Below are 11,386 nucleotides of genomic sequence, written 5' to 3' on the forward strand. Positions count from 1 at the left end.
ACTGCCTTGTAGGATTACAGGATCAACTCTGCCAAGCTCCAGAACTGGTTCCACCTTTGTACTAGATAGAGTTCCCACCCCAGCTAATACCAGCACTCAGAAGACTATGACAAGATAAACTGAGGACAGTCTGGGCTAAACACAGAGACTGGATATTAAATAGTATTTTAGAAAAAGGAAAACCATATGGAAAAGGCAAAGACCCTCAGGATAGTCATTTCTCAGGGGAGAAAAGACAAGAACACAGGAAAATAGGGGCGTTGAACTGGATTGCCTCAAAAGCAGAGACTTGGAAATACGGGTTAAAATATTAATATTCATTGTTTATAATTAGTGACTACATGGAGATCTACTACCCTTATGACTGTCTGCTTGGTTTTTTTTTTAACTTTTCTGTATGTCAACAGCACTTTATAATATGATAAAGTAAAATGTTAATGAAAGGGAAATAGAAAAGCTGCAAGGAACATGCAGACTCACATATATAAGCATCTATGGAGGTGGCAAACGTCTGACCATGCAACAGCCAAAGAACTCCATAAATACACGTGAGCTTCCTGGGAACACTCAAATCAAAGACGCCACACTCTAAGTTAAAGGTACATCAGCATGTTTCCTCCCGGCCAAGTGAAAATACAAGCTCATAGGCAAAGCTATACTGAAGGACATCCAGCCTGACTTAACTGCATCTGTGTTTGTTCACTGCAATGAAAGCCAGATGCCGGGAGGTCACGAACATGGCAGCCTTAGTTTTAGTGTTGAAGTTATGCTGGATCAAATGGTGACACAGAAGTCACATTTCTGCTGAGAGTTCAAAAGCCATCCCCAGGACTAAGGCTTACAGCAAGTACAGTGGCTGTCACAAGTGAAAACGCAAAAAACTAAAACAAAAAAATTCTCCCATATCCTTTACCAAATGGTCCATATCAACAAATGAATGGGAACTGAACGACAGTTGTTAAGAGCTACATTTTCCAGGTATCTGTTCTGATACACGCATATCATCAGATCATTTTATTAGAGTAAAACATAACTAATACACCAACTTTCTGGAGACATTTTACCATCGAGCCCCATAGAAAAAAAATCCTAAGAATGTCATGGAAGAGGCACACAATTAGTGGAGAAAATACAGATGTATTGCTGGATCCACATAACATCTCCCTAAAACTTAAATTCAGATCATACTCATCAAAGTCTAGATTTTTGTATTAGAGCACCTGGCATATTATAGTGAAGCTTTGCAATTACCTGACTTGAGCTAAGAAGTAGTTGTTCAATTTACAAAGGCCTGCCCATCACAGTCCTCACTACTCCTTATTACCCACACTCAAAAGAATCACTGGTTCCCACTGACTACCCTGTGGCTACCACATTCTAATTCCGGGCATAATTTCATAGGTACCACAGAGGAACAGATCTGTCATAGAACAAGATTAGAAGAAGATGGCCAGGTGTGATGGTCCACATCTTTAATCCTAACACTGAAGCGGCAGAGGCAGGTGGATCTCTGAGTCCCAGGATAACCTGGTCTACATAGAGAATTCCAGGCCAGCCAGAGTTACATAGTGAGACTATCTCTGAAACAAGGAGATGAAGGGGGATGGATGTGATTCTAGACTTTGAAATTGCATACAGGATAGACAAGGAGAGACGGAGCCTAAAGCAGAAGCTGTGTCCCCGCCCCCCCCCCACCCCCCGCCTTTAACACAGCATTTCCATGATCCTAGCTGCACAGCACCAACATGTGCAACCGTGTGTGCTAGGCTGGTGGCTTCCAAAACCCATGAAGATCAGGACTGAACAACTCCAAAACCCATGAAGATCAGGAGCTGAACAACGCTCGGCACAGCTTAAGAGGGAGCTGCCTCTGTTCTGGTCGTGCCTACGCCACTCAGAGCTTCACTGGCCTGCTCTGGATGCAGTGTCTTTATCACTCTTGCCTAGCCATGGGAGCTCCTTCCAACTTGCTAGTGCATCAGGTAGTCAGACAAGGTATGCCCAAACTCGATCAGGAAAACAGAGTGATACATGGCATTTATAAGCCAGGGGGAAATTGACTATGGCTAAAAACAAAATATGTTTGATCCAGAAAGAAGAAATTATAGATTATTACAAAAACATTAGAACCACATATACAGAAGATGTACAGAGAAGAGAGCCTCACTAACTAATTTCAAGAAAATATCCATATGGTTATATAAAATAAAATGCCCAAGAACAACCGTAATTGATTCTCCATTGTACATACATGCAAATAAACATATATATCCATACAGCACATTTATATGCATATATATGGGCAACTATGAAAACATCCGGGCTATATTATCATTGCATGCACACTGAATGAGAATTCACTGAGTCCACACAACATCAGTCTCAAGGCATGTTCTGTCATTTTACCAAACCTGCTTTTCCTGACCAGAAGTGTCAAACTCCACGTTCTTACTGGTCGCAGTTTCCAGAAACATTTTGCAATGGGAAGAGTCTTTTTTTCTTAGAATTACAGGATCATTGGTAGAAAAAAAAAAAAGCGGCATTCATGCACGACTTCCACAAATTGGCCTTTTCCTCCCACAGATAGAAAAGGAGAATGTAAACACTCACCGCAGAGAGCTGGCTCCACGTGGACCTCAGTGGCCTATGGTGAATCACGATTTTCTCCTCTGGCTTCTGTTCTTTGGGCTCTGACTCTTCATCAGAGTCGATGTCAAGGGCCTTTTCTTTGTAGTTTTGATACAGGACTGCATTTTCTTCAAGAAAACAAGTCAGTTAAGTCGCTAGTTGCCCCCAAGTAGCTCCGTCACTTGCTCTCAACCAAGGGCTGTATTTAGACAATGGTTAGTGCTGGCTTAATTATTAGTTGGGGGAGGGGGGAAGCAAATATGTTTTGTCACAAAAGAATATATGGCATTCCAAGTTAAGCCACGTTTCGATATCTCTGTCCACTGTTCATAAAGCATGGTTAGCCTCAACCCACTGTAACTCATGTTAAACTAAATCCATTTTTAATGCTTTCCCAATGCCTATCGCTGGTCCTTCCACTTATCTAGTTAGCTGACACTTACTGTACATCTGCAATGTTTTCCTTTCTGAAAATAAGGGGAGAGATACTTGTCATCCCTCCATGAAGCAAAGTTAAGTTAGCAAAAAGAAGGAGCCTGATAGTCACACATTTTATTCATCCTCCTGACATTTAGGAAATGTCTACTAGACTCCAGCAACTGCTAAGCAACTAGGAATACAATGGACAAAAAAAAAAAAAAAAAAAAAAAAAAAAAAGATAAGAAATCTCCATGCTCGTGAAGCTGACATAAAACGAAAGAGATTGAAGTAAACAATTAACTTTCATAGTATTTCAAATATGACTATGTTGTCATGGAGAAAAAACAAATGATGGAAGGGTTAGGAATTCCGGGAAGAAAGGGTGGTTTAGGAAGGCCTCACAGGACATAATTAAGGCAAGACATAAGAGGAAAGAAGGGAAATCATTTGTACAGCTAAACAAATAGGTGTGTGCGTGTGCGTGTGTGTGTTGGAGGAGAGGTGTTACATACAACAACACACCTGAGCAATCAGAAGACAACTTCTCGTGCCTGTCTATGCTGTCCACTTTCTTTGTCACTATACCAGCTCACCAGAGGAAGACTTGGATTGCAGATGTGTTCTCCACACCTAGCTTCATGTGGGTTTGGGAAACACAAGCTCAATTCCTTACATTTGTGCTGTAAAGCACATTATCTGTTGAGCCCAGGAAAGAATATTTCACGTGAGTGAACCCCAAGTTACAATGCCTAGGGGCAGGAGTCTGCCTCCTGTGTCTGTATGGGCAAGAAGCAGCAAGGCCAGTGTGGCAGGAATACCAGCAGAGGGCTGAAATCACAGAAGATGAGAGGTGAGTACAGAGCAGGTCATATGGGGCCACTAAAAGGACCCTGGTTTTTACCCCAAGTGGGATCACAAGTTATTGAAGGGTTCATGATCTCACATAAACACATAGTGACAGAAGGGAACATATGTGTGCAGAGTCGTTCTGACAGAGACTGATCCAGCCTGGGTGTCGGAGAGGCGTCAGTGAGGACGGGCTAAACTCTGAAAGTAGAAAAGCAACAGAGCTCACGGAAAAAGCAGACGGTCTCTGAAGCAAGAATAGCAACCTTAGGAGGTCCGATGAAGGTCGAGGCAGTTGTATGATGGCTATGGACAGTGGTCAGACAATGCAAGACGTGTTTACAGAGATGAGCCACACAGTCCAAATCTAAATCTAAATAAAAGAATTAGATATTATCCTGAGTGCAAAAGGATTCAGTTTCTGTCACACTGCAATGATTGTATTTTATTCTGAACGCAAGGGATTCTGTAAGATAGAAAGCAGAAGACAGGAGATTCAGGAATGATGGGGAAGATTCTGAGTTTGGTATAGGGCTTAGGGAGTTAGGAACGCTTTCCACATCTGCTTTTTCTCTTGGCAACCTCAGATAGCTCTGTGTGCACTGTGTCCACAGTAGCACCGGAGTCGATGCAAGACTTGACTATTCTGGGACTGTTCTGCACGTGAAAATAAGTGAGTCAAACTCAGTTTCTGCAGTTCTGAAGTCGTTCCGGGGGGAGGGACAAAGCATGTATACGAACGACATCGAGGACATTTCTCACTCATTGTCTGTGGTAGTATCACCCTCATCTCACGAGAGACAGGGCTCGATGACGCACAGTTCTTGCATCCCTGCCACTCAGTCAATGACTAGAAAACCTGGCACCACAAGTCCTCACCACTGGACAACACTGCCTCATAGGTGCATTCCTCCAGGCCACCTTGCACTCTTCCCTTTACACGTGTCAAACAAAAAAAAAAAAAAAACATTTCTACACCATCGTGTTATAAGAATCAATAAAATACTCAGACAAAGCTGATACAAAAGATGATATGCAGCTGCCTATTCTGACTTTAAAACACTCAAACTTTTCAACCCTTTAAGGCCTTCACAGAATCGAGCTCAACTTCCCAGAAGCAAAAATTATCCTCTGAAGGAAATGCAAAGTGGAGGGTTGCTGACTTCACATCGGTACAATAGTCCGGGAAACAGTAACATGCATTAAATCATCAGTCAGCCCTAAGTTCCAGAGGTGTTACCAGGGATGTCAGTGGGGATGAGTTACTAAGATTCTCAGGGCTTCTGAATTTTCCCAATTATAAAATCAAGGAGATGAATTTCCCTCAGCTAGTCCAAATACCGTATCTGGGTTTCTTCTCCAAATTGCAATTACTTTCTACAGTTAGCACGATGACTTCATTAATTACCTATTCGTAGCCATGCAGGAACTACTTTACAATCACCCAAATTACATATTTTCAACCTACGTGGCTTTCCATTAGCTTTTCTTATGGAAGGGCAGGCTTTCCTTCTTCATCCATTTAAGGGTGGAAACTCTCAGCATTTCGAAGCCTGACAGAAACCAAGTCCACTCACTGTCCCCCAGGAGCCTCCGGGCTGAGGCTGAGACTGCTCCCTTCATGCTCCTCCAGTTGGCTGACACTTGACCCATCTATTTACAGAGCCCACTAATCTGATTAGCATGTGGACACCTGGCTGAAGCCGCTATTGTTTCTGAAGTCCTTAACAACCAATAATATACAGGCCACAAATTCTTAAGGTTATGTTTTATTTTTTTTCCCACCAGAAAAGCTGTATTGCCCCAAATATGAAACTTGTTAGGAAAACAGGAAGTCAGAAGAAAAAAACGAAGGTGAAAATAATATTAAGGAAGAAAAAAATGAGGCCTAAGGAAATATCACGTAGGATCCAAACATCAATTTCAGAGTGCTGGGCTAAAGAGCTTGCTCTGTTTTGAGGCAGGTGGGATGGAGCCAGGGCAAAGAAGAAGGAAAGTTCCCAAGATGTGACCCAAAAAGGTTACCAGCTTATAAAAATGCCCCGTCTAGGTAAAAACCTTAGCTTTGCACTGTATAGTCCAAGACAAAGTTGGGCAATTTTGTGTTTCAATCACAGGCAGTTTTGTTACTTAAGTTAGGTTTCAACTTATAATTGATGCACCATATTGTAGCCGCAATGAAAGTCTGGAAAATTAAATGCTTACCTTCCCCATCAAATGTTCCTTGTCCTTTCAGCATTTTTTTCTATGAGACAACAAAAACAAAGAGGAGAGAGAGAGAGAGAGAGAGAGAGAGAGAGAGAGAAGCAAACGATGTATGAATGAGCCAATTAGAAAATACAGCTATTGTAAGCAAATGCCCCCCCCCTTTTTGTTATACCCCTCAGATGTCCAAAAGCACACTGCAGAGAATCCCATGCCAATTCACAGCAACAGTAAAATAAAATGTACAACACCCCCACATCCTGTTAAGCCAGACTAAGGACCCTGAAACTGACTGGCAGTCCCACTTGCTGCTGTTAAACTGAACTTTGCTGTCCTTGACAGCTCGGGGGAGGGGCTTGGACATAAAATATAAAGTCTTTCCTTCAAGACCGTAAGTCTAAAAGGAAACAGGCATGTTCGTGTATTACATATGTGACATTTATATAGACTGGTTCCAGTTCTCTGCTGAATCAGGAGAAAAATGTGCCTGCCAAAGGCAGTCTTGGCCCTCTTGCTTCCATCTGTCTTGTTTCTAGGAAAGCGGCACATCAAAACACCCCTCTCTAGTTGTCTTTTTTTCCTTTAGGTCCCGGTGGAAAAAATATTCAGTAAGTACAACGGCCAGCTAGGCCTGTATCAGAGTACATAACTTCACACCCTCACTCAAGTTCTAAGCTACGAGCTTGTCAAATACACCCAATGATTAACGGCAATAAAATATTAAAAGGGGACAAGGTGACTAATGCAAACAAGAGAGGTCAGCGCATTGTTCCACGATTGGGACACTAAGTAAAACTCAACTTACTTGAACGTTATCACAAGTGCCTTGTCCCCAGCACATTCATTTTGAGTTTAATGAACGGCATGAGAGCCTGCCCAGCCCTACCTTTATCCTTCCCAGGCTAGAGAACTTCTCCTTGTCTTCCATGACTGCCTTCAGAACAGGCTGGGACATCCTGTTCTTCTTCTTTGAGCTGGTAGGGCTGTCAAAATCAAACCCGCTGACCACTGCCCTCCGGTAAGACGTGGACCGCAAGCCTCGCCGAAGGGAGCCCGGGCTGTCCATGTCGTTGTCGACTTCACCTTCGTCCCCTTCATGGCCCAAGGGCGCTCCCAGTCCCTCCACCATGCTGCGCACCTTGAGGAGTCTCCTGTGGGGCTCTACGTTTTGACTGTTGGATTTACTCAGCTTAATTTCCGAAGCAAGGCTTTTCGGGATAATCTGCTGCTTTCCCATCTTGAGGGCAGCCGGGCTGTTGGTACTCAAAACTACGGGAGGGTTCTGGAGCTCATTCCCTTGGGAGGACAGCCTTTGGAGCGGCAGTTTGTGTTCAGAAGACCTGTGTTGGGGAGCAGGGGAGAGTCTCGAGGAGCCCGGTTCCAAGTCCCTAGCCCTCTGACCAGTTTGAGAAGGTGAGCCAGGTGAGTCGCTTTCCGGGACAAGACCATTGGCAACGGGCGAAGGTACCTTACTGGCAGTTATCCCGGTGCGGTCCTCCTCCGGGTCGTGAGAGGCAGGAGGGTCGGGAGTCCGGGAGGCGTAGGACAACAGCACCGTAGGCGAGGCCACCGTGCCATTAGCAGGGGACTTCAGGGAGCCTCCCGACGCCGCGTGAAGAACTAGGGGTGACTTGGGCCGTCGAAGTCGAGGAGAAGCAGCTCTATAGTCCGGGGACACCGTGCGGCCATTGGACACCGGCCTCCGGTGGGCGCACAGAAGCTGGGGGCTCCTGGACACTGTCGTCTCGTCCGGGGCGGCGGGCACGCCGGCGGGAGTCTGAGGCGCCGGCAGAGCGGTCAGTTCTTCCACCGGGAAGTCGGTAATCAGCAGCCCGCTGGGGCTCTGGTAGGATTGTGGCCTCGGCTTGCTCCGGCCGAGCAGCTGGAGAGGAGGGGTGGACCGTCTCCGCCACAAAGGGGTGACGCCGTTGCTGGAAAAATCCACCTCGCTTTCGCTGTCCATAGCGGGGCCTTGGGGCCGGCCCCGGGAGAAGGAGAGCTGCTCAGGTTGCCTAAGAGGAAGGAACTTTGCCTCCGGACGACTGGTCTTGTCTGGGAGCCTAACCGGCTCCCAGTTTGGCAGTCACACGAGTGTCGCGCGGGACTCGGCAGCGCCGCACTTACCCGCCCTTTCTCGGGCACAGCGCCTCCCGCCACGCTTGGCGACCCCGGGCAGAGATCCGTCCTGCAGCCGATAGGATGAATCCGGTCTCTTCTGCGTTCTTCCCGCGCCCAAAGCCCGTCGGCACCTAGAGAGCCCACTCGCAGAGGTTAGCCGACGCGCAGGACACTTGGGAAGAGTTCAGCTGGCACCGACAGCTCGCCTCGGGACGCTCCCCGGCGCCTCCATCCAACCGCCCGCTCCGCGCCAGTCCACCGGGCCCCCACTGCACGGACCGCGGCGCGCTCACCCTTCCGGGTGTCCAGAGCGCAGATCAAGGAGTGCACCGCGCCCCGTGGGTGGCCTGGGTCCGCACCAAAGCTCCCGGCTAACAACTCCGCGCAGCGCAGCAAAGGCCCGCGGCGCTAGCTCCGCCCCCACGCTAGGGCCAGCCCCTCCTGGCCCCGCCCCTGTACGCCCGGGAATCTTGTGGTGAGGAGTCCCCGAGTACCAGTCCCCGCCTACACCAAGTGCACTCCGCTCTCTTTGCCTAGAGGATTTGCACACCTGAGCCGGGTGCTAGACGCGGGTACCAGAGTGCCAGTGCTGGAGCGCAGGCGGCGGCCGTAGAAGCCAGCTGGAGGGCGCGGTCGTGCCTCGGAGCACAACGTGGGAACCGTCGTGAGAGTAGGGCCAAGGTATACTTTCTCCCTGAGCCCGGGAGGAGGAGGTTGAAAGGGTAAACCCTTGGAATGGTGAACCAGGTAGGAACTACGCTGAGCCACCAACAATCTTCAAAGTGAACCTCACTCCCCTACTTACTTACAATGCTGTGTGGACTATTGACAGATTCGCTTGTGGGCACCAAGAGGGAAACTTGCTCAGAGGCCAGGTGGAATTTTTTTCATAATCTTTGGACCTTGTGTGTTTGAAAGTTAAACAGTATAAGTAAACAAAAGACCAAAATATGTATTGAATGTGCAATTGTGTATAATGTACTCTGAAAATGAATGTGTAGAATAAAATAGTGTACAAGGAGTAAATTCCAAATTCTTATCAGAGATTAGGAGGCCGATTAAAGGTGGGCCAAGCCTTAAGGCCCAGTCCCCTCCCTACCTGTACTTAACCAACCCAAGTCCACGGCCTTAGAGCCTTCACTTTCTTGGCCTTCTGGGTTGTCACTCCACCACAAAGACCCCCTCATCTAGAACACTCTGTGCTGGTTATTTCCCCAACCCACCTGGTCTCTTTCTTTACCACACTAACCCAACTCTGTAAATCTGCAAGTTTGCGTGTTTATGTGTAAATGCTTAGCCTTTTCATTGTAACCTTGAAGAAGGCAGGGGCCATGCACCCAGTAGATGCTAAGTATCTGTTGAGTAAGTGAGGAGATGAGTAAGAAAAACGAGCATCCCTCCCGTAGCTGTTGGTTGCCAAGCTGACTCTGTCTTGGTGAACGTCCTGATGTGTAAGAATAATGAGGCAAGCTGGAAGGGAGATGAGAATTTAGTTGGTTGGGCCTGTAGAATTGGAACTGTTAGCAAGACACACACATGGGAGTCTCCAAGCTGTCGGCATTTGTGCAAGCACACACTGTTTACAATCTATGCTTCTTTCTGTTTTGGGTGGAGAAAGGGAGGGTGAAGTTTGTCGTGTTTCTTTATACGTTTCTATACTCACCAAAGCTGTACAACTTTGATCTGAGGAAGTTTTGTGAGCTAGAAGAAATGGCATCACAATGTTTACCAAAATCATTTTTAAAAAAGAAACTTGCCAACCGTTTCGTAAGGAATGAGCCAGATTCTGTGTTCATACACAGGCCCTTAATATAGGGAATTTTGTATCATTAATACTAGCTTTATGTAATAAAATAAATTTAATTTCAGAAAGTGTGGAAACTGATAAATGAGGGTTTAATATGCATGACAATCCTATCTGTAACCTGAGTTAAAGGGATGTAAGTGGTGACGTGAGAGCTGGTGTCTCTGTGAATATGTTGGTTTTTCAGTTGGTGTTTATGAAGAAATCCCAGATTCTGCTCCCATCTTCCTGAGCAACAGCCTAATCCCCAAACAACGATGAAACAGCTAATGCTGTTCTTTCATTCAGGGAAATTTGGGAGCACAGAGTGTGTGTCTTAGCCTTCAGTTAATTTATTGTATACTTTCAAATCTAAGATATAGTCAGTCGGATGCCAAGCAACTAACTAGTTAAAATATGGCACAGTGCAGTGTTATGGAATTCTTTATACTTACTGAAAAAATACTTGTAGACTTGCTTAGACAAATTTTTAGTACCAAGCACGTATAAAAATGTAAAATACAAGTAGAGTAAATTGGTTGAAGCTTTGTATGCCATGACTATTTCTTTACAACACTTTTATTTTCACTCAGCTATTAAGATGTGTGGCTTCACACACACGCACACACAGAGACACACGCAAACACACACACAAAATAGCATCAATAATAACAGTATTTTTAAAGAGCATGTTGTAGTCGTGTGTCTTTCTAGCCGTTGATTAACATATTGGAAATCTGTTGCTTTCATTATTCTCTGATTAAAACACAGAAATTTTTATACAATGTAATTATATGGATCTGTGTGTGTGTTGTTGTTGCTCACAGAGGTAATGACAACTGTATTGTCGTTTCCAGAACTTTGTCAGTAGCTTCTTTTTTGATAGCAAGAAAATGTCCAGTTTCAGAGAAATTAAAAAGCAGGACTAAATGCTCTTTAAAATTGGAATAAAGGAGTGTGTTGAGCAACACAGATTATTGGTGTATTCAAAGGTCATATTTGTTCACTGTTTATATCTATTCCACCCAGTCCTGCAGCTGTTCGGTCCCAAAGAAATACACAGATGTCTACATTAATTATAAACTGATTGACCTAATATCTCAGGCTTCTTATTAACTCTTTTTTTTTTTTTTTGGTTTTTCGAGACAGGGTTTCTCTGTGGTTTTGGAGCCTGTCCTGGAACTAGCTCTTGTAGACCAGGCTGGCCTCGAACTCACAGAGATCCACCTGCCTCTGCCTCCCGAGTGCTGGGATTAAAGGCGTGCGCCACCACTGCCCGGCCTTCTTATTAACTCTTATAACTTATATTAGCCCATAATTTTTGTCTGTGTTAGCCATGTGGCTTGGTACCTTTTTCGGCGAGGCAGTCACATCTTGTTTGCTCTG

General features: G+C 45.5%; 1 protein-coding gene across 1 annotated transcript in view; it reads right to left on the reverse strand.

Annotated features, from left to right (window-relative positions):
* Nucleotides 1-8,568, reverse strand: part of Arhgef26 (Rho guanine nucleotide exchange factor 26) — a 107,791-nt gene extending 99,223 nt beyond the window's left edge. The window contains exons 1-3 of the mRNA XM_041659226.1: nt 6,986-8,568; nt 6,100-6,139; nt 2,611-2,756 (exon numbers count right to left, since the gene is read on the reverse strand). Coding sequence (XP_041515160.1) covers nt 2,611-2,756; nt 6,100-6,139; nt 6,986-8,062 — 1,263 coding nt within the window. The 5' untranslated portion in view covers nt 8,063-8,568. The remainder of the gene's footprint in view (nt 1-2,610; nt 2,757-6,099; nt 6,140-6,985) is intronic.
* Between the last annotated feature and the right edge of the window lie 2,818 nt (nt 8,569-11,386).

Source organism: Microtus oregoni, unplaced genomic scaffold (genome assembly GCF_018167655.1).
Source record: "Microtus oregoni isolate MIOR12 unplaced genomic scaffold, Mior012 000010F_ref0000083, whole genome shotgun sequence".
Lineage (NCBI taxonomy): Eukaryota > Metazoa > Chordata > Mammalia > Rodentia > Cricetidae > Microtus > Microtus oregoni.